Source organism: Apis mellifera, linkage group LG8 (genome assembly GCF_003254395.2).
Source record: "Apis mellifera strain DH4 linkage group LG8, Amel_HAv3.1, whole genome shotgun sequence".
Taxonomy (NCBI): Eukaryota; Metazoa; Arthropoda; class Insecta; order Hymenoptera; family Apidae; genus Apis; species Apis mellifera.
Window position 1 is genome coordinate 8,574,343 of NC_037645.1, and position 21,716 is coordinate 8,596,058.

Here is a 21,716-nt window from a genome sequence, read left to right on the forward strand (position 1 = left end):
TTAAAAAATATATTTTATTAAAATTATACGCATATTTTCTTTTAATATTATAAATAAATTTTAATTTCAATTTGGAAGTATACTTTTGATTTATTTATATTATTTATTTATATTATTTATATTATTGATTTATATTGTCAACTACACGTGATGTATTTGATCTTTTTAATTAACTTTATGCATATATATACTTTATGCATAATATATATATCTTATATAATTTAAAAATTAATATTATGTAAATTATGAAATTCAATTAAATGACAATATTAATATTTAATATTAGTATTAAAATACTGTATATAATTATAAAAAATTAAATTAAAGAATAAGAATTTAAGAATTTTAACTTTAGGTTTTAATTATACAAGTAAAAATAAAAAATCAATAATTAATTTAACAATAATTAATACAATTAAATACAATTAATTTAAAAAAATTACATATTTTTATTATTTTGCTCAATTTCATGTTTGCAGTGAATTATAATTATTTTACTTGTATTATATATTTTAATTGAGTATTATAATAAAATATTTATTACAAAAAATATGTTACTATAAGCAAATATTTTATAAAATCGCGGGAAACTACAATAAGCTATAACTAGTAACTTCTAGTAACTTAATTGCTTATATCAAAATGAGAATTCGGATATTGTTATCCACTGGATTTACTATCATCTCGATTTGCATTTAAAGTAGGTTGTGCAATAGCATAACGAAATAATTCGTTTAAAGAAATGGATTTGGACACTGCTTATATTGGTAATTAGTATAAATTTATATCAATCAAGATGTTGATAGGCAAATATAAATGTTTAATATTCAAAGAAATGAACCTAAATTTTCTTGTTGAAATAAATGTCTATTTAACACAGAACCTTTAATTGATGATTGGCTAGAGGGACTTAAATCATACGTTAAACAGCAAGAAAATCTTATTAAAGCTAAAGACGAATTTTACATGCCATTTATAGGTAATTGTTACATTCAAAACTGTATCTCTTTGCTGATATTAGGTTTGTTTTTATTTATAACTTTGTTTCTTAATATGTTTCTCAAGAAACACACATACACATACACATACATCATGAAAAAGTTCTATTTATTAAATATTAATTTTAGCTATTCCACTTCCAATTGTTAAAGCAATATTTAAAATAACAGAACATCTTGATTTGGGACCAAATACTAAATATATTACCATTCATTTATATGATAAATTTATATGTAATTATTTTTGGGAAATCTATAGAAATGCTGACCAAACAGAAAGTTCTTGGTCTCAAATTTGTAAAAAGATATCAAGTCAATCAAAATTATATCTTATGTCTTGTTTGCAGTTAGCAAATAAAATGGATTCACATTTTAATACCTTAAAAATATCGCAAGTATATATACATAATTTTATTGTAAATTCATTGATAGCAGTATTTTAATCCTTTTTATGATACAGGTACTTAGTATTTTAAGGTGTATAGATAAAAAATCTAAATATACACACAATATAATTTTTTCATCAGAATATAAAGTATTTAAAACTGTTGGATTTAGAATGCCATTTTGTACACCTTTAAATTGCATAGAAGTTCTTTTAGCTGCAACAGGATTGAAAGAAAATCCAAATATGCAAGAGCTTACTATAAATTTATTGGATTTAGTTTATCTCCAGGTTTGAATTTTATTAATGAAAATTTTCAGAACATAACATGGAAATAATATTAAAATAATTAATAATAGAGACATAATTATAGAGGGAGAAGTTTTATTCTCATTTGCAATGTTTAATCCAAGGGCATATTGCAAGAACTGAACAAGAAAAAAGAAGTCTTATGACATTAGAATCAAATATATTACTTCTTGGAGCTTCTGTTGTTCTTTGTGGAACATTTATTTCATGTGTAGATAATGGGACAGCAAAAGTTATAGCTTCAAAATTATCAGAATTAATAGATATAAAAGTTGATGATATCTGGGATATGGCTAATATACTTCTCATAATGGCAATTCAAGAATAATTATTTTAAAAAATATATAATATATATACAATATATATATATATATATATATATATATATATATATATATATATATATAATAGGGATCAATTTCTTCTTGCATATTGTACAAAGTTACATATTAATAATTTATTTAAATTATTGAAGAAATGGAATTTTTTTTATCATTATTAATCATTTCAAAACCTTAAAGAAAGAAAAAAGTACATATGTTATTAAAATTGTAAATATTTTTAATACTGATTTTTAAATGATTTATACATCCCCTATATGCAAATTGATAAATGAATAATTGATAATTCTTAATTATCATTATATATGAATAATTCTTAATAATCATTAAATAAAACATTGAAAAATTATTTTTTCATAAATATGTATTTCTTATTCATTTATATAAAAATGCTGATGAAATGTTAAATTATATTTGTCAAAATTATAAAATTAAAAAGATTTTTGTTTTTAAATATAATTTACAAAAATTGATATTTTAGATTTAAAAAGATGAATAAGTAAAATATTAAAGAAATATTTTAATAAAATAAAAAATATTTATTAAAATATTATTAAAATATTGATTAAAACAAAATTAAAAAAATCAATTTATTGTTTTTATCATTCAATAATAAAAAAATATATATTTTTAATTTATTTCAAAATTCTTTTTAAGAGTTTTGAATATCATATTTAAAACAATTCAATGTGTTTAAAAGCGCTTCGAGATGCAATGGATTTAAAAGGGAAAATTTTCTAATAAGATAATAAAAAAAATAATTAAATTTATGATCGTGAAATATTATTTATATTTTTATCAGTTTAAAAATATACATTTTAAATAATAAATTGTAGGCATTAAATCAATTGTTCTTTTTATCCATAAAATCGTTCCATATAAGCGAAAATTTGATTGTATACCAAAACGTCTACACGTTTGCCCCATACAAAATCAAGATGGGCAAAAGTACTAGAAGGTACTAAATATTTCTGAGCATTGGGTAATGCCTTATATAAATCATTCAAATCCTAGAAAAATATTAACAAAAAAAAAAAAATATTAAAAAGATTAGAACAGAATAAAATGAAATTTTCTTATCAATATACAAACCTCAACATTGATAAACATATCACTGGCTCCATAATACAAATATACCGGTATTTTAATTTTAGCAAGTTCATAATCAGGAGGATGAATTTTACCATACTTTTTCAAGTTACCAATAGTGCCATAATCGTATTTTCGGAACTTACCTAAAAAAAAAGAACATGATTTAATACAAACAAAGAAACAAAAATTTAACAAGATTATATTCTTAAATATTAACCTGAATGAATTAATTGCCCAAAATGCACAAATTGATTCACAGATGAACCAGCAGGATCATATTGAGTAATGAGAGACAATAGAGTCTATAGATTAAAACCAAGTTATATTACATTATATAAAAAATTTTTATGAAATAATTATATATCTAATTAATTGTGATAGTAATATTAATATTATTAATTGATTAATAATGATTATATTGAATGCACATGATTACCGTATTAAGTTCTTTATCGACGCCACCAAACAGGAATACGATGTTTTGACATATTGGTTGCGACATCTGGCCATCCTTACAAAGTTTTTTTCCAAGCATCTGTATAAGTTTATTCGTTGGTTTAAATTCATATAAGCCTATTAATTTTGTTAAACTCTGTAAAAAAAGAAAAAAAAAGAAAAAGATAAAAAAAATTTATTAATTTTTCTTTATTTCTATACTAAAAATTATTCTAAAACAGATTCTAAATTATACCTTGATATCATTAGAAAATGGAGCTATTATTTGAAAGAAAGGACTGTTTGTTTTAGACATGAAAACTGCTGGAGCCATAGAAAAACTAGCGATAATTTTGTTTTGATATTCTGGACGCTCACTAGCCATGACAAAGAAAGCCGTACCACCTTGACTGTGCGATATGATAAAAATCTTTTCTTCGTTAGTTGTTTCGAGAATATGATCAATTGTCGCTGGAATATCGTATACTCCAATTTCATGCCAACTATATGAAAACATAAATAGTTATTCTATCAAACATTATTTTATACAATGATATATTTATTAAAAGGTTTGTTTTTTAATCAATTATCATTTATCAATAATCAAAATATTTATTTTTGATTGTTGTTTCTCTAGATAAATCTTCAAATTTTTTATTATACCTGAAATTCCAATAATTTTTATCTGAAACATTCATATCTAAATGTTTTCGTGCGTATCTATTACCACGCGCATTCATCATCCATACATCGTATCCCAAATCTGCTAACAAGAAACCTAAACAAATATTAATCAATTATATTCTAAGATCAGCATATTTTCATTTCTTCAAAAAAAGAAAAAAATGAATTAAATCTTTCTGAAAGAGATTTATCATTTTCTAAAAAAAAAAAAAGAAATTTTTATACAAGAAGATAAATAATTATATTTAAAAAATGTTTATTTTATAGATAGAATATTGATTTGTCAATACCTAAACCCTTTCCTGATCCAGGTATAAGCCAGGTAGCTGAACAATCAAACACTCCATGGACAAGTAATACCGGTGGTTTCTTTTTAATCAATAAATTTTTTGGAGATTCTGAGATCCTGTGCACATCTAAAATATATCGATCCTCCGTCACGATTTCATGAGTTTCAGCAGTGTAACCCTCCTCGCGTGCTAATTCTTCCTGCAAAAATATTTATGTTTATTTCATCATGACTGAATCATGATTAATCTTTATGCCATATTTAATTATAATTTGTTTGAAATGGTATGGAGATCAAATGTTTATACATTATAACATAAAATTTTTAAAAATCAGGTAAAAACGTGAGTCACTTTATTATTATATTAATAAATAAAATTATATACATTTTGATGCGATTGTACTTTGCTATAATATTTTAAGATAATCGAGTAATTATGTTTTATTTCACGATTCATAGATTTGTAGAAATAATTACAATTAATTAATTTTTAATAAAATGTTACTTACAGGTGTTAACACTTTATCAAATAAATGAAAATTTTTTTCATGCAATTCATTTTCCTGTTCCATAAATGGTATTGCCAAAATCAACGGCACTACGCAAAATAGAATATAAGATATTTTCAGCATCTTCATGAATGATACGTCTTTCAAATATTTTCAATGACTAAAATGGTTTCAATAGTTGAAATAGCCTTTTATATAATAAATTCTTTTCCTTAAAGATGTATTTGTATTTGTATACACGTGTACATCAATCAAATCAAATTATATCAATTATTACTTATCACATCAGATATCGATTAAAGAGTGTTTACATTATCTGTATGTACATAAATTTCATATCTATAATGTGCATAAAAAATGTATACATATATATGTATATTTATTTATCAATATTATTAAATATAATGCATATTAAATCTATTTCTTCAATTTTTAAATCAATTTTACAAAAATAATACAATGTAAACAATTTAACTGTGATCAACTGTGATTATCAATTAACGTCATATTACGACTTGCATTATTTAAAAATTCGATAAATCACGTAAAACAATATGAATTATAAATAGGTAAGATTTTTAAATCAAAAATAAAGATAAGATCAGATAAAAATATATAATTCGTAAGAGACAATTTGTTATCTTATATTTGTAGATTATAATAATTATTGAAGATTTAATGCTTGTGCAATGATGGATTAGAGAACAAAGAAGATTTAGTCATTTCTAAAGACTTGGAAAAAAAATTAATTATTACAATAATGGAAAATGACTAACTAAGATATGATAAAGAATTCAGAATAAAGGTAATGATAGACTAATAAGCGTCACTTCATTTTTATTAAAATTAATCTTTAAAGATTTAAGATTAAAAGAAAATTATCAAACAATAGTATTAATATAATTTTTATTTCTCAATTACAAGAAATCGACCAAATCTCTGCCGTTACTTTGTTTCTTTTTTTATACAATCTTGGAACTGGTCTGTCCGGTTCACCAGATCTTTTAAAGAAAAAAATGTTGGTGACTTTCTACTATCTAAATGTGTCGTGTTTTCATTTTAAAATTTCAACTTCAACTTTGATCAATTTCAGGGCTACTCCTGAACAGTATTTCCTATGAGGTGGATACAAGATATATACATATATAAGATATTATAAAAATTTCATCTTAATGATAGATTTGTAACAACAAATTGAAAGCTTCGATTTTCCATTTCATTTTTCGCAAAATTATCTATGTTAAAATAGCATAGAATGTGAAAGTACAGAAAATATGTACAGAGAATGGTCATATACATTGCGAGAAGTTGCAAATGTTACGTCATATTAGGTGGTAAAGGAGGTCGTTGAGACCTGAGGGAAAGTATTATGAATCGAGTATTTGGTTCAAAGAGTTATAATCAATGTGTACATTTTTTTTTTTCAACTTCACTCATTATTTAATTGTATTTCCATATTTGATGTATTAAATATTTTACCAACGATTGTAAATTGTGATTCGCATTGCCATGAATCAATCACTAATAATAAATCAACAGTTACGAATGATACTATCATTTGGTAATTTAATAAGCAATTTGTACAGCGACATGTCAAATCTGACAAATAGAAAGTGGTCAATCACGTGCTCGCTACTGGAAAATCGATTGCATAAAAAGAGTAGTTCTTCTGCTATAATAAAAAACTGGAAAACATTTCTCGATTCGTAAAAGGAAACGCTAGAAATCGGAAGAGACGCTGGCAGAAAGAAAAGAGGTATCAAGCGGAAAGGTAGGAGGAAGAAGAAAAAAAGTAAAAGACTAATAGTTTCCCTCGGACGCAACGAAGAACGCATTCGTAGAAATCAAATGAAAGATGCAACTCGTCTTGTTAAAACGTTTGATCTTAATTTTTGGATTGATCATTTTTTGCATCATAGAAGTTAAGCATGCCAGTAAGTAAATAAATTTTTAATTTATATATATTTCTTCTTCTTTCACTTTTCTTTCACTCTTTTTTCATTTCTTTTTCTTTTTCTTTTTTGCAGTAAAACTTGCCGAAAGAAATCGAGCAATGCTGCGACGAATAAGAGTTGGCCGTGAAAATCTTAAACCAAAAATTTGTTATGGTATAGATATAATATAATATACGAGGCAAATATTAAATTTTACATCGAATGGAAAATATAAATTGTTACGAAAAATTTTAGACTTAGTCGGCTGCTTTGCGGATCCACCGCCTCATTTAAGACTGAAAAGACCACCAGAGCATCCTAAAGTAATTCAAACGAGATTCCTGTTGTATACTCGTTCAACCCGAGAATCGCCTAAAAATCTTCACTACGATGACGATTCTATATCTACGCTCCAACCGGAATTTAATTCCACAAAATCTCTCAAAGTTATAATACACGGTTACAAAGGAAGTGGTAGCGATGTCGGTGCGATTCTCTTGGTGCAAGCATTTTTGGACATTGTAATTAACGTGAAATAATTGCATGTTTTATCATTGATCAATATAAATTTGTTTATATTAAATTTATATAAATATATATATTATGGTATATTTATCAGGAAGACACAAACGTTTTAGTACTTGATTGGACAAGAGGAGCTGGAACGACTTATTCGGTGGCAGTTGCTAATACGGAACTCGTAGGACGACAATTAGGTCTGATACTTCTAGACATTATCAATTTGGGTACCCTGGTCGAAGATATTCACGTAATTGGTTTCAGTCTCGGAGCTCATGTGGCCGGTTGTGCCTCAGAGATTCTTAAAAAGAAAAATCTTCTCTTAGGTCGTATAACTGGCCTAGATCCTGCATCACCATTTTTCAGAAATCACTTGTTAAGAGAAAAGTCGAAAAAATTGGATGCTACCGATGCTCGGCTAGTAGACGTGATTCATACAGATGGATCCGAAGACTTTGCAGATGGATTTGGACTTCTGAAACCAATTGGTCACATTGATTTTTTTCCAAATGGTGGTAGAGAACAGCCTGGTTGTAACGATGTGAAAAATTCTGTTGTTGTTAGTCATTTAAGAGGTATTTATTATCTTATTTATTATTTGGCAGAAAAGTTAATAATATAATTAAAATATTTACGTATAATCATAGAGAAAATAATAACATCTTTCAGAAGACATGTTAACTAAAGAGATCGCTTGTAGTCACTTAAGAGCTTGGACATACTTTTTAGAAAGTGTACGTACAACAAATGAATCTTGTAAATTTATCGCCTGGCCTTGTTCCCAAGGAAGAATGTCATATATGAATGGGATGTGTTTTCCTATGGAATCCACGTTATGGACGCAAGAAATGGGTTATCGAGCCGATCATGGTCCTTTAGGAATTTATTATTTACCTATGAGAGAACAAGAACCATTTTGTGGTACAGTTAATTTATAAAAAATTATCAAAAGTTCAATTTTTATTTTCTTTTTCTATCTTTATTAGGTGAACCTGTAAGAGCATCAGTGACAACTTCAGAAGAGGTGCTGAAGACATCAGGAGTATTATTTTTAAAGATTATGGAATATAATTCAACAATAAATTTCAGATTTCGATATCCGTAAGACATAATAATAACATAATTTTTTAATAATAACTGATAATAAGAAAATTTATTATTATCGATGTATTTGGAAATTCTATTACATGCATATATGAATAATTTTTAAAAAATATTATGCATTTAAGGATATTGACTCGAAAAAATAAAGGGATGACCTTTTATAATATTGGTGCAGCAAAGTTTCAATCTTTATTAAAAGATCGATCTACAATAAAAGCAAGTATTTGGTATCAAAAGGATAAAAATGAAAAAAATGAAGATCCAGTTAAAACTATTAATACAGACATATTGTTGATAGATAAAGTTACTCTTGAAGATAGGAAAGGCAACAGGTATATAAAAATGTTTAATTTTTTAAAATTAATATTTGTCATTATTTAATTTAATTAATAATATTTTATTTGCATATTTATTTCATTTTATATTTAGGTGGGAATATTGTTCTCGAAACACTGTAATAAATTTAGAAGAAAATTTTATACTACTTCAACGTGATTAACATTCTTTATTTAATATATAAAAAACAAATTATTGTATAAATTTTTATTCGTATAAAATAAAGAGTGAGATTTGTTAATTAAATAATTCTCTTGTAATAAATTTCATCATTAATTCCTATAATAGATAAAAATAATTATTCGCTTAACATATTAACTGTATTTTTTATTTAAAAAAAAAAAAAAAGATTTGAATAAGATTTGAATGATTTTGAAGTAGCGCGCGTAAAATCAATTATAGCCGAATCATAACCTAATTCATGATTTCAAATTGATCGAAAAAAGTAACAATGAGAACAATGTTTGGTTTAATAAATCTTTTTTCCTTAAGATGTACAAGTCAAACTTTTAAAACTGTAAGTATTATTTAAATAATTTTATTCGAATTACGAATTGTTTTATCGAAACATTAATGATTTAAGAATTTAATCAACAAAATATTAAAATGATAAAATTAATAATTTAATTTAATTCTTCTTAATTTTTCCTTAAATTATTTACAGACATCATTTAAACATTTACGATCTTTTAAGCAATGTTATCCACAAATTAGAACTATAAATATTACACCTTTATATAATTCTAATGAGATATCAAATAATAAAAAAGAATCGGTCAGAAAAAGTTTTATTACATGGAAAAGTGTAGTAGTTACAACTGTAATAGGCACATCCCTTTTAATGTATATGTATTATCTTCAAGAAATAAAAGATAAACAAATAGAACGTGAAAGAAGACGTCAATTAGGAAAAGCAGCAATTGGTGGAAAATTTGAATTAATTGATTCTCAAGGAAAAATTTGGAAATCAGACGACTTTTTAGGACAATGGGTTCTAATATATTTTGGCTTTACGCATTGCCCTGATATATGTCCAGATGAACTTGAAAAAATGACAGAAATTGTTAATAAATTAGGTATAATAAATAACAAATTTCAAAAAAATATATATTGTTTTACATTGAATTTTTTATATTTTTCAGAAAAACAACATAATATAAAAGTTCAACCTATATTTATTTCTGTGGATCCTGAAAGAGATACACCAGAAGTTGTAGGCAAATATATTAAAGAATTTTCTGACAAAATTCTTGGTCTTACTGGAACTAAAGAACAAATTGCTAAAGTATGTAAAGCTTATAGAGTATATTATAGCAATGGACCTAAAGATCAAGATTCAGATTACATTGTTAGTAATTTTTTTTTACATATTATTTAAACTTTATTGTTTAATATCATATTCATTTTATTCTGGTTATATTCTAGGTTGATCATACAATAATCATATATCTTATTGATCCTGATGGGTTATTCGTAGATTATTATGGTTTAACTCATACTGCTGAACAAATTGTACATAGTGTGTGTATAAACAAGATAAAATATGAAAAATTAAAGTCAGATACATGGATTCCATCAATACCATTTAAAAATCCATTATCAATGTAATTTATATACTATTATTATTAATAATATATATATAATATATATTATTAATTAAATTTCATAGATTTTTAAGTATTAACTTTCATAATAATAAGTTAAGGAATTTATGTTATATTGAATATTGATATTTATTTTGTAAATAGAAACATTCTAATAAAAAAAATTTCACTATTTATTTAAACGAAAAACGATAATTAATCGATATACTCCTTCGATATTTATTCTCTAGATATACTTCCGATTGCTAGAATTATGTTTTACTTTGATCGTTATTTTTACATAGTATTATATTTGAGAATGATGATATTTCTTGAAATATTTTTTTTTTTAATAATTAATAATTTTTCTTGAAATATTTTTTTTTTATTAAACTTTATTTTGAAGTATTAAAAATTTTGTGCTTTTTTTTATACTTTTTAACAATTTTTGATAAATAGAACTAAAAAATATTATTTAGAATTTAGAATTCACTGATTTAAAAAATTTATTTGTACATTAAATTAATATTTTTTAAATGTCTTTGATAAATTATTAAAATACTATATTGATTTATATTCATAATTCGTCCAATGAAAAGTCACTATCTGCATGTAGGTAACAACCATTTAGGTCCATATCTTCAAAGTACTAAGTTGTTTAAGGTAGATTTTTTCCTTGGTCGCCGTAGGCGTCCAGCAATATCGGTGGATTGTTATTTTGGTAAGTTATTTTTGTTCCAATATTGAATCAATTCATATTAAACAAACAATTGTTTTAATTATACATTATTTGGATTAATTAGAGAAACAAAACATGTATAATATCTAGATAACCAAATTATCGCGCTTAAATGATCGTTACTCTTATGGCAGTGACTCCAATCATTGAATGTATTGTGAATATAAACTAACATGGCGTTCTAATAATCTAACCTATAAATTCGATTTAAAATTAATATTTTTGGATTCAATTTATCAAAAAAATTAAAAAACACAAAAAAAATTAATAACTTTTGATGTTTTAAAATTAATTTTATTATAAGAAACTTAATCATTGTCAAAAATTAAAATTTATAATATATATATTACTTATTTTGAAATGTAAAAAATTAACTTTCAATTATTTATTTCATATCATTTTATATAATATTTTAATATTATGCAAAAAGCGCTAAATTAAAATGACAGAAGATTTTGGAGGAGATACTCCAGCTATGTACACAAATGAAGAAACAAAAACTGCTGGACAACCTCTTTCGGATTTTTTGCTACAACTCGAAGATTATACACCAACGGTAGGTATATATACAATATTATAATTATAGTTTTATTTATTATTAAACATATATCAAATGATTCTTTTGATAGGTACCAGATGCTATAAGTGAACATTATTTACATACAGCAGGTTTTAATACAACAGATCCCAGAATGTAAGAAATCTATAAAGAGTTGATTAATTTATAAATAAAATTTTAATTGTTTTAATTATATATATTATGATTTTAGAGTAAGATTGGTTTCATTAGCTGCACAAAAATTCATATCTGAAATTGCAAATGATGCTTTACAACATTGCAAAACACGTGGAGCCAATCAAAATACAAAAACAAAAGGAAAAGATCGACGTTATACTCTTACCATGGAAGATTTGACTCCCGCAGTCGCAGAATATGGCATCATAGTCAAAAAACCACATTATTTTGTTTAATTCTATAAATTTCATCTATTTTTATTCATAAATATAATTTTTATTTAATGATCTTTACATATATACAGAATGAATTTGTAATATATATATATTATATATATATAAAAATATATATATAAATATATATATAAATATATATATATATAAAAATATATATAAATATATATATATATATTGTATTTATAATTTTTATAAAAATTAAGAAATTTAATGCAACAAAAGATAAAAATTGATGAAATTGTAAAATTAATGTATTTTAAAGTTCATATACAATAGAATTAATATGATTGAAAAATTTAAACATGTTATATTTTAAATTTTTGTATTAATATTATATTGTAATTTAATGTCAATATTGTATTACAATTTATATTATATTTATATTATATTATATTATAATATTTAATGTCGATATAATCAATATTGTTATTAGCAATTTATAGTATTTAATTCTGAAAATTTAAATTTTTTTAAATATTCAAGAGATCATCGCGAAAATTCTACTTGTTAAAAATAAAACACAATGTTTAATGAATGCAAGTGAAAAATCTATCCATATAGTGATAGAAAGTCGATTCAAGGATAATAAAAATATTTAAAAAATTCTTCAGCTGATAGTGACTAGAAAAACAACATAATTTGCTAGTAACTTTTTAATACTACAGGTATACCAGCAATTCCGCATGCGCTTTATTCCAAAAAAGAACCATCAGCCATATTGGTGTGTTGTATCGCTGTCCTCAGTAATTTCAGAAGATCAGTGAGGTATTTCTTTTGTTCATCACGCGATTTTTTTCCATATTCATTGCTTTATGAATAATTGACAATACCAATGTTATATTTAGTCGAAATAGATTGTCATTCGGAGAGTTTTATGACATCCTTTAGCGGAAAAAGTTTGGTTAATGTTGCCACCTGGGCTCACGGAAATCGGTCTGTTCATGAATATGTCGTAAATAAATGCATACTATTTTCACTGGATTGGAATGTTCATAGAACATTAATATCTTCTACTGCATCGTCGTCTTTCCTTGCAAGATTATCATTGGTGTTAGTTAATTTTAAAAAGAATCACAACTTTTTACGTATACTTTGCCGTAACCGTCTGCCGTACTTTCTTACCTTCATTCATTTTTACTTCATTCTTTTTATATAGCTCAGTTATGATAATATTTAATTTATTACTCTCGTAATTATCATTGATCATTATAATTGCTAATTTTTGTTTAGCAACAGGTAAAAATTACCAATAAAATTTTCTATAATTGTATCAATCAAATATACCATATATCTGTGATTATTGTCATATTTTTTTTACTACAGATGATATTTTCTAATTTTTATATATGTAGCACATATTTTCTATTTAATTTCATATAAGAGAAATCATATATTTATACATCTTATTTTTTTGTTATATATTTTTTAATAATTGACATATAAGTTGAGAAAAAAATAAGTGGAAACTAAGAAACATTGTAATAATCTTTTTAAGATTTTATATCTAATTATATTTTTATAATAAAATGTGTGATAATTTTATGTTTACAGTAAATAGATCATCATGACGGATTCTATGAAATTTGGTCCAGAATGGTTTGTTTAATTCTTTAAAAATATAATTCATCTTGTAACTTTATTTGTTATATTTTAATTTTTATAATGAATAGGTTGCGCAATCTATCTGGAGACACTTGCAATAATAGTGGTGGTGGTGGAGGTACTACAAGTTTAACTACTCCACGTTATCAATTAGCTGAACATAGATATGGGCGAGAAGAAATGTTGATTTTATTTGATCGTAATTGTAAACCTCCTGAATTATTGACAAATTTCTCATCATTATATGTTGAGAAAACTCAACTTCCTTTGGCTCTTATACAAATGACAGAAGATGAAACGGTAATTAATTGAATATATTTTCATATTTAAATTTGATATCTACATTATGATTTAAAGATATTTATATTAATTATAATATTAAATAATCATATAAAATAAATAACTTTTATGTGAAATTATTATATATATATATATAAAATTAATTTATGATATATTATTTAGTAATTATATATTTTTAACACATTCTATACTGAGAACTATCTCATGAAATCAGTTAGAATCTAAAAATATAACATACTGGAGCCCTTGTGCCAGTTCTTCATGGCACTCTCCTGTTTTGTATATTTTATATAATCATCACTATTTTATTCTATATTTTCATAAATATTTTTTTGTATATTATGATATATTTATAAAGTAAAATTCTTTATAATTTAATTAAATATTATATACATACATTTATATATATATTTTTTAATATAAATTATTTGATAAATTTGAAATAAATATTTTTAATTATCATTATTATCAACTATCAATTTTTTTTTAGCGAATGTGGAATGGAGGAATAACTAATGGTGGCCGAGGAAGAGGTGGAAGTGTGGATCGTGGAGGGCGAGGAAGAAATGGAAGAGGTAGCTTATATTCCTCTCATTATTCCCGTGGTGTTGGTTTTGATGATTCAGGAGATGGATCTCGAATTGACAGTCAATCATTTCAAGTATGTAATATATTGCATTTTTTATAAATGGAATACTTTGATATGAATATTAAATTCAAAAAACCAAATTAATTTTTAGTTTAACAAATAAATTATATATAATTTATATATAAATATATATATGATTTAATAATAATATATGATTTATAATAATATAGAATAAAAATAAGAAAGATAATATTCTTTTATATTAAATAAAAAAAGAAAAATATTTTTTTTCAATTCATTAATAAATATATTTTATATCTAGGGAAGAAATCGCCCATTTGATAGGTCTCAAAGTGAACGTAGTTGGTCAGAAAGAAATGGAGCTTCAGATCCAGGTGAATGGAATGGTTCTACTAGTCCTAGAAAGGAATTAAGTCGTGGAGCTAGTGGTAGTTCTCTTATGGAAAGTAATTGGCGACGTCATCGTGGTGGTACAGAAGACGATGATGGTTGGCGAAAATGGGGTATATAAGTATTTAGTTTTAAGTTCAAAATCTATTTAATTAAATAAAGAATATTGTTTATGTAATAATTAATTTGTAGGAGGCAGAAGTAGTTGGCGTGAAAGTGGGAGCATGGACAGAGATAGATTAGAGAGAAATGAAGGAGATAGCGAAGAAGGACGGAATAGTGGTGGTAGATGGGAACATCGTGGAAGTCATAGAGTTACACACGATTCAAGCCATCATCCACCCCCTCGTACAACACGTACTTGGGAATCAAATCATGATAATAATCATGACAATCTTCCTGAATGGTAATAATTTTAAATATTTTTTGTTAATCATATAATGATATAAGTTGGAATATATCTATTGTTTAATAAATTGTTTAATGATCAAAATTTATTTTAGGGCTACTGAAAATCCTAGTGAAAGTGGAGGAAGTTTTGATGCTTCAGGTGCATTCCATGGTGGAATGTATTCAGATGATGATGAAGATGGAGTGATTAGTGCAGGTGGTACTCAAGAATCAAGGACTCGACGTGTTTCTGAAGGAAGTGCTGCCAATATAAAAAAATCTGGTAGTAAATCTTTATCCTATAGTTCAACTCAAGGACAAATAACGAGTCGTAATACCAATAGTAGCACTAGTACAATAAACAAAGAACGACCGAAGTCCTTGCATCCGCTCGATGATAAAAATGATTGTATCGATAAAGAAAGGAGAAGCAGTTCTCCAGGGAAACTTCCTATTACAATAACAGATAGTACCCCTACTAAAACTTCAACATCATCTGAAACTCCACAGAAAAGAAATACAGTAGTGGCAAGTACAGAACAAATAGAAACAGAAAAAATAACATCTATAGATTCAGAAACCAATAAATCTCCTAGTAAAGAAAAGAAAAAAGAAGAAGTAGAAACAGAAACAAAAATGGATTCTATTCCTGTCACTGCAAAAAAACAAGTCCCGTTACAAATAGAGTCTCAAAAAGTAGGTCATAATACGGAAACAAATGATGTGAGACAAAAGTCGGAAGACGATTTGGATAGAATGAAAGAAGAAGCCGATGCATTAGTTGCTAAATTGATGGCGGATGAAGAAAACCATAGGGAGAAAACAGCTAGTATACCGCCTTCTATTGGTAACCAACCTTCTACAGTTCCATCTACAAATGGACAGGAGAAATGGTTTTACCGTGATCCACAGGGTGAAGTTCAGGGTCCGTTCTTAGCAAGTGAAATGGCGGAATGGTGTAAAGCTGGTTATTTCACTGCTGGATTAATGGTAAGAAGAACTTGTGACGAGCGATATACCACATTAGGAGATTTAGTGAAGATGTGTGGTAGAATACCATTTACACCTGGACCTCCTATTCCTCCTTTAAAGGTATGTTTATTATTTTATAATTTTTTTTTTTTTTATAAAACTTAAAAAAAATATAGAGAAAAGATTTGTTTTTTTTAGTTAGCGGATCAAGTAATACCACCTGTTCCTAACACTGTACCAGCTGGTATGAGTGCACTATCAAAAACTAGTATAGAAGATCCCCTTCTTCTGCTGCAGTATCAACATATGCGTTTGTTACAAAATCAACAATTGCTTTTAAGACAAATGCGAACATCAGCTATAGCAAAACTTTCTCAATCTGAACATTGGGCAACTTTAAGTCCTATGGAACAAAATCAATTAATTTTTCAATGCGTTATTCAAGATTCAGAGATTCCAGAGGTACCAATTTCTACAAATCCATTTGTACCTCATCTTTCATCTCAAGCTTCAAATCCGGTTATGCAACTTTTTACTCAAATGCAACAGGTAATGTAGTAATAATTTATTTCATCAAATAATAATAATAAATATGATAATATTGATTATTTGAATATTTTATTATATTTTATTATATTTTTTAGGCTAAAACGCAACCAGAAACTCATTTAACATCAAATCCACATTCAACTACAGCAACACATCCACCTACAGTTGATCCTATACAACAACTTATACAACAAATGGGTGGTATGCAAAATATACCGGGAATGCAACAGTCAAGTACACCAACTGCGACACAAGAAGATAATCCCATAAAATCCTTATTACGTCAACTGAATGTTAACGCAAACGGTCATCCACAAACATCTCATATTGATACAGTTTGGCCACAACCTCCGCCACAAATAAATCCACAATTTAATGCACAGAATTGGTTAGCGCAAGTATGTGAAATATTATTTATTATTATCAATTTTAGGAAAATATAATTTCATAAATAATTTCATAAAGTTAACATAATATTATTTAGGTTGGACCGATACCAGCTGTTCCTCCTGGTCAATTACCTACATCATTATGGGATTTGCACACTAAAGAAATAAAGACTGAACAACAAATATTGGTGATTATGATTTTAAGAATTAAATCCTTTCATCACATAAAATATTATTAAAAATTATTATAATATTATAGGAAGAACAGAATCTTCGATTACAAGAAGATAGAAAGAAAGAAGAACTTCGAAAACAAGAGGAATTACAACGTCAAGTTGAAGAAGAAAATGCGAAAAGAAAAAAAGAAGAACAAGCTAAACAAGAAGAAGAAGAAGCAAAACGAAAAGATGAAGAAAGAAAGAAAAAAGAAGAAGAAAAAAAACGAAAAGAAGAGGAGAAACGTAAACAAGAAGAAGAAAGGAAGAAAAAAGAAGAAAAAAAACGTAAAGAAGAAGAAAAAAAGCGAGAGGAAAAACGAAAACAGGAAGAAGAAAATTTAAGAAAAAAACAAGAAGAGGAAAAAAGAAAAAAAGAAGAACTTAAAAGACAAGAAGAAAAACAGAAAAAAGAAGAAGAAAAAAGAAAAAAATTGGAAGAGGAACAAAGAAAACAGGAAGAAGAAAGAATGCGGTATATTTTTTATTATTATTAAAATTATATGATTAATTCAAAAACATTAATATAGATGTACATAAATATTATATATTCTTATTTTTCTTTTTATCATAGAAGAGAAGCAGAAGCACGTAAACAAGCTGAAGTTGAAGAACAAGCTCGGCGAGCAGAACAAAGGCGACGAGAAGCAGATGCACTTCGCAGATTACAAGAACGAAGTAAAGCACCATGGGCGCAAGCACCTCGAGCACCTACTCCAGCAACTCCTGCTGCTTCGCTTGCTGAAATTCAAAGACTTGAACGAGAAAAAAAAGCGGTATGCTTCCAAATTATTAAGAAAATATTATCATTCTTATAGAAATTATATATTCATAGCTATAACTGTCTGGTTAGGAAGAACAACGATTTCAACAAATAATGCAGCAACAATTAGCACAGCAGAAAGCCATAGAAGCAGCGCAAGAAGCATCGGTAACTGATTCTTCTAAAAGATTACAATTTAAGTGGGCAGAAAAAAGTACGAGTTCTACTAAATCTATACCAGTAAAAAGTCTCGCTCAAATTCAACAAGAAGAGCAGGAACGGATCGCCAAGGTAAAGGTACTTATTACTTTGTCAATATTTTATTATCATATGTTAATTTTGATATTTCTTATTATTTCGAGATCTTTTTATTTTTGAAATTTTATATATTCATATAATAGCGGAACAGAAAGAATTGTAATTGTTAAAAGATAATTATATATTGCTAATTGTTATTGCTGACACTTCAGCAACAAGAAAGGGAACGTCAAGAAAAGGCAGGACAAAAAGAATCAACGAACGTACTGCAAAATGCTGGAATATGGGGTACTGCATCTCAATGTTTGAATTGGGCTAATTCAAGTAGCTCTAATAATAGTCAACCTTGGTCGAACAATAGTGGTAGTAGTGGTTTTTGGGATGATCCTACGCCAATCAAATCTTCTACAACCGCGAAATCTATTAAACAAACTAGTACAGCAAAGGCTCCTACTGCCAATCAGCAACAACAACAAAGTAATAAAGCAAATAAAAGTAAGAATAAACGGGAAGAAGAACTAGTAAAGAAATTATTTGAACAAAACACTGCCAAGACAGATGATTTTACGCAATGGTGCAACAAAGCTCTGAGTGGTTTACAAGTCTCTGTAGACAGTAAGTTAGAGACTTTTTTACATATATTTTTGTTTCGTTTATAGATGGTTTGATGAGAAAATTTTACGTGTACAGTCCCTACATTTGTTGGATTTTTGCGAGATATTGAATCTGCGTATGAAGTAAAAGAATATGTTCGAGATTATCTTGGTGATAACAAACAAAGTTCAGAATTTGCAAAGCAATTTTTAGAAAAACGTAGTAAGTGGCGATCGGCCCAACGACCTCAAGCACAAGCGGATGATTTATGTAAACCAGCACCTGCTGTTAATCCTAATGCACCTACGGAATTTCAGGAAGTAAAGGTATCTTAAGTAGATGATAAAACTGGAACTGATGGATTATATATTTTACAAGCGCCTAAGCTGCTTAATATGATCTTTCAGGGAAAGTCAAAGAAGCCAAAGAAGGGAAAAATGTACAAAGTTGATAATAGAATTCTTGGCTTTAGTGTAACTGCAGCCCCTGATCGTATCAATGTAGGTGATCGCGATTATGGGGAAGGTGTTTGAATTAAATCTGACAACTCTAACTATATTACGGAAATTGTGCAACGCTTGGCCCAACACATGGTTTGTTATTTATTTATTGTAAATGCCAAATAAGTTCTAAGGAACCCGTCGCGAGTACTTCGTTAAAAATGTATAAGATTTTTCTATGATTATGCGTGTAAGGATTTTACCTTTCCTATCCTTCATTCGATCATTATGGGAACCTTAGATACCGATATAGCGTGGCATTATTTCCTTTTCGAATGTAACTGAAAGACACTCCGAAAAAAAAAAAACTCTATTGTATATACTACTCAAAAAAAGATACTTCATAAAGCAAAGCAAACTCATCTTCTATTTACACGGTATATATATAAATATAAATAATAGATATATATATATATACACACATACATATATATGTATACTACTATATACATATATAGTATTAATACATTTTGTAATATTTCACTTTCATCGTAAATGAAGAAATTATGCCGATCGATAACTTGTACACGCGGAAACATCGCAGTCGAAAGCAATATGTGCTCACGATGGTGTTCAGCAAGCAAAAATAAATTATAAATGTATGTTTGTGATCAAAGAAACATCGATCAAGAACTGTGTTGATGGGATTCATTGGTGTTTGCTTGTATCGAATGCACCAAGTATGATATATAAATCCTATGGATTTCTTGCTTTATCGCAACATCATGATAACGATACGATTTTGCTTTGGATTATATTTCATTATTATGTTTTAAAAAAATAATTATCTTACGTTTGATACATTAAAAAATTTTTTTAACCAATTTATGACTATTTTTAAAAGTAAACTAACGATATTTTGACTGAACGATTGAATGCAAGCATTAATTTGAATATTAAATTACTATTTTAGAATGAATTGCTCCTTACTCCGTTTATATAAAGCAATCATAAAAAAACATTAAAAGAACTGTATGTTTCAAGGCAGTGACATTGTGAAAAAAAAGTTCTTGTACTTTCTTAACACTTTGAATACATTGGTATATTAAAAGAAAAAATAGTATTGCATGTTATGCAATGTATAAAAGAAATAAACTATCTTCCATTTTCCTGTTTTGCACCACAGAAATATGAAAGTAAGCTCGTGTAATGTTAGGAATGTATTGTCGATTTTGAAAAATTACAACATAGCACATAAGAAAATTCCAGATTGATTACTGCGTGTGCCTACGTGTGGATCTCACTCTCGTCGGCATAGCCTTCTTATATATTGAGGTCAATCTAAATATTTAACAAAGAATTTTATGTAAGATTTAATTAATGCAATATCTAAAACCAGTATCTTTTGTAAAGTTTTAATTATAAGTAAACATGTCATGAAATGTCCCATCTTTAACAAGGAGTTAAAGGAGAAAACTTTTAGCATCTGTTTGAAAAATATTAATTTTTTTTTTTTCTTGTTTTTTCTAATTAAACTAATATATTTGGACAAAGTGGCACGAATACTCTGTTTTATAAGTGCGGAAAATGTTGTGACAGATCTGACCGCTCTTAATATTATATGGTTGTTAATTAAGGTTCATTGATCTTCTTCCAATACAAAAAGTATTCTTAGAAGATCATAGACCTTTACATGAAAGATTTATGTATAAATAGATAAATGTACAGTAATACAAGGATAATTAAATAGACGAAAACAGATCATTGATATTGTATTAATATTATTATTGTATCTAACGTACAACATAATAAAATAAATATTATTATATTTTCAATTTGACCTTTTTTTATTTTTTAAATACAGATTTTTTATTTAATTAAAATTATTTTTTATTTAATAAAATTACAATAAATAAAACAATAAGTAAAAGAAAAAATAATTGATAAAATATATTTTATATATATGAATTTGTAAACAAACATTTAAAACAATATTAAAAATTATTTTTATAAAT

At 26.3% G+C, this 21,716-nt stretch overlaps 6 protein-coding genes across 11 annotated transcripts; 5 read left to right on the forward strand and 1 right to left on the reverse strand.

The window, feature by feature from the left end:
- Window positions 1-637: 637 nt before the first annotated feature.
- LOC100577351 lies at window positions 638-2,064 on the forward strand. 3 transcript variants are annotated; one of them, XM_006564669.3, is made up of 5 exons: window positions 638-767; window positions 881-1,021; window positions 1,128-1,393; window positions 1,459-1,674; window positions 1,757-2,062. In XM_006564669.3, exons 1-5 carry the CDS (start codon window positions 743-745, stop codon window positions 2,018-2,020), a joined length of 912 nt encoding a protein of 303 aa, XP_006564732.1. In that variant the 5' UTR covers window positions 638-742; the 3' UTR covers window positions 2,021-2,062. The 3 variants fall into 3 exon arrangements, with proteins under 3 accessions (XP_006564732.1, XP_006564733.1, XP_026298170.1); XM_006564670.3 differs by having other exon boundaries at window positions 881-979; window positions 1,757-2,061; XM_026442385.1 differs by having other exon boundaries at window positions 640-1,021; window positions 1,757-2,064.
- A 735-nt stretch (window positions 2,065-2,799) lies between these two features.
- Window positions 2,800-5,258, reverse strand: LOC411353 (lipase 3). The gene is made up of 8 exons (XM_394827.6): window positions 5,043-5,258; window positions 4,535-4,733; window positions 4,224-4,338; window positions 3,817-4,063; window positions 3,562-3,717; window positions 3,343-3,427; window positions 3,126-3,268; window positions 2,800-3,043 (listed from the first exon to the last, which is right to left on the reverse strand). The coding sequence occupies exons 1-8, from the start codon at window positions 5,169-5,171 to the stop codon at window positions 2,891-2,893; spliced, it is 1,227 nt and encodes a 408-aa protein (XP_394827.4). The 5' UTR covers window positions 5,172-5,258; the 3' UTR covers window positions 2,800-2,890.
- Window positions 5,259-5,479: 221 nt separating this feature from the next.
- LOC409553 (pancreatic triacylglycerol lipase) lies at window positions 5,480-9,125 on the forward strand. Its single transcript, XM_393060.7, has 10 exons — window positions 5,480-5,611; window positions 5,697-5,847; window positions 6,136-6,976; window positions 7,070-7,150; window positions 7,232-7,497; window positions 7,596-8,070; window positions 8,165-8,416; window positions 8,482-8,596; window positions 8,725-8,931; window positions 9,029-9,125. Exons 3-10 carry the CDS (start codon window positions 6,898-6,900, stop codon window positions 9,096-9,098), a joined length of 1,545 nt encoding a protein of 514 aa, XP_393060.4. The 5' UTR covers window positions 5,480-5,611; window positions 5,697-5,847; window positions 6,136-6,897; the 3' UTR covers window positions 9,099-9,125.
- A 196-nt stretch (window positions 9,126-9,321) lies between these two features.
- LOC726314 (protein SCO2 homolog, mitochondrial) lies at window positions 9,322-10,721 on the forward strand. The gene is made up of 4 exons (XM_001122061.5): window positions 9,322-9,452; window positions 9,600-10,011; window positions 10,078-10,283; window positions 10,361-10,721. The coding sequence occupies exons 1-4, from the start codon at window positions 9,387-9,389 to the stop codon at window positions 10,541-10,543; spliced, it is 867 nt and encodes a 288-aa protein (XP_001122061.3). The 5' UTR covers window positions 9,322-9,386; the 3' UTR covers window positions 10,544-10,721.
- Window positions 10,722-11,113: 392 nt separating this feature from the next.
- LOC410004 (transcription initiation factor TFIID subunit 10) lies at window positions 11,114-12,286 on the forward strand. The gene is made up of 4 exons (XM_006564672.3): window positions 11,114-11,239; window positions 11,688-11,813; window positions 11,887-11,951; window positions 12,028-12,286. The coding sequence occupies exons 2-4, from the start codon at window positions 11,700-11,702 to the stop codon at window positions 12,227-12,229; spliced, it is 381 nt and encodes a 126-aa protein (XP_006564735.1). The 5' UTR covers window positions 11,114-11,239; window positions 11,688-11,699; the 3' UTR covers window positions 12,230-12,286.
- Window positions 12,287-12,844: 558 nt separating this feature from the next.
- LOC410003 (GIGYF family protein CG11148) lies at window positions 12,845-21,462 on the forward strand. Of its 4 annotated transcripts, none has more exons than XM_006564676.3 (16): window positions 12,845-12,994; window positions 13,781-13,825; window positions 13,900-14,131; window positions 14,622-14,792; window positions 15,043-15,244; window positions 15,324-15,537; window positions 15,635-16,613; window positions 16,692-17,042; window positions 17,138-17,440; window positions 17,527-17,619; window positions 17,691-18,121; window positions 18,221-18,422; window positions 18,500-18,700; window positions 18,880-19,282; window positions 19,358-19,587; window positions 19,669-21,462. In XM_006564676.3, exons 2-16 carry the CDS (start codon window positions 13,794-13,796, stop codon window positions 19,792-19,794), a joined length of 4,170 nt encoding a protein of 1,389 aa, XP_006564739.1. In that variant the 5' UTR covers window positions 12,845-12,994; window positions 13,781-13,793; the 3' UTR covers window positions 19,795-21,462. The 4 variants fall into 4 exon arrangements, with proteins under 4 accessions (XP_006564739.1, XP_016769177.1, XP_006564736.1 ...); XM_006564673.3 differs by having other exon boundaries at window positions 12,846-12,994; window positions 18,500-18,706; XM_006564674.3 differs by lacking the exon at window positions 12,845-12,994 and adding an exon at window positions 13,057-13,279 and having other exon boundaries at window positions 18,500-18,706.
- The last annotated feature ends 254 nt before the right edge of the window (window positions 21,463-21,716 follow it).

Coding starts and splice junctions, on each gene's coding strand:
- LOC100577351 (XM_006564669.3), top strand. CDS start 743: ATGGATTTGGACACTGCTTATATTG. Junction 768..880: donor TTTGGACACTGCTTATATTG/GTAATTAGTATA, acceptor TATTTAACACAG/AACCTTTAATTGATGATTGG. Junction 1,022..1,127: donor TATCTCTTTGCTGATATTAG/GTTTGTTTTTAT, acceptor TATTAATTTTAG/CTATTCCACTTCCAATTGTT.
- LOC411353 (XM_394827.6), bottom strand. CDS start 5,171: ATGAAGATGCTGAAAATATCTTATATTCTATTTTGCGTAGTGCCGTTG. Junction 4,734..5,042: donor TTGATAAAGTGTTAACACCT/GTAAGTAACATT, acceptor ATATTTTTGCAG/GAAGAATTAGCACGCGAGGA. Junction 3,269..3,342: donor TGGGCAATTAATTCATTCAG/GTTAATATTTAA, acceptor CTTTTTTTTTAG/GTAAGTTCCGAAAATACGAT.
- LOC409553 (XM_393060.7), top strand. CDS start 6,898: ATGCAACTCGTCTTGTTAAAACGTTTGATCTTAATTTTTGGATTGATC. Junction 7,498..7,595: donor TGCAAGCATTTTTGGACATT/GTAATTAACGTG, acceptor TATATTTATCAG/GAAGACACAAACGTTTTAGT. Junction 8,071..8,164: donor TGTTGTTAGTCATTTAAGAG/GTATTTATTATC, acceptor AACATCTTTCAG/AAGACATGTTAACTAAAGAG.
- LOC726314 (XM_001122061.5), top strand. CDS start 9,387: ATGAGAACAATGTTTGGTTTAATAAATCTTTTTTCCTTAAGATGTACA. Junction 10,012..10,077: donor AGAAATTGTTAATAAATTAG/GTATAATAAATA, acceptor TATATTTTTCAG/AAAAACAACATAATATAAAA. Junction 10,284..10,360: donor ATCAAGATTCAGATTACATT/GTTAGTAATTTT, acceptor GTTATATTCTAG/GTTGATCATACAATAATCAT.
- LOC410004 (XM_006564672.3), top strand. CDS start 11,700: ATGACAGAAGATTTTGGAGGAGATACTCCAGCTATGTACACAAATGAA. Junction 11,814..11,886: donor TCGAAGATTATACACCAACG/GTAGGTATATAT, acceptor TTCTTTTGATAG/GTACCAGATGCTATAAGTGA. Junction 11,952..12,027: donor AATACAACAGATCCCAGAAT/GTAAGAAATCTA, acceptor TTATGATTTTAG/AGTAAGATTGGTTTCATTAG.
- LOC410003 (XM_006564673.3), top strand. CDS start 13,794: ATGACGGATTCTATGAAATTTGGTCCAGAATG. Junction 15,538..15,634: donor CATGACAATCTTCCTGAATG/GTAATAATTTTA, acceptor AATTTATTTTAG/GGCTACTGAAAATCCTAGTG. Junction 17,441..17,526: donor CACAGAATTGGTTAGCGCAA/GTATGTGAAATA, acceptor AATATTATTTAG/GTTGGACCGATACCAGCTGT.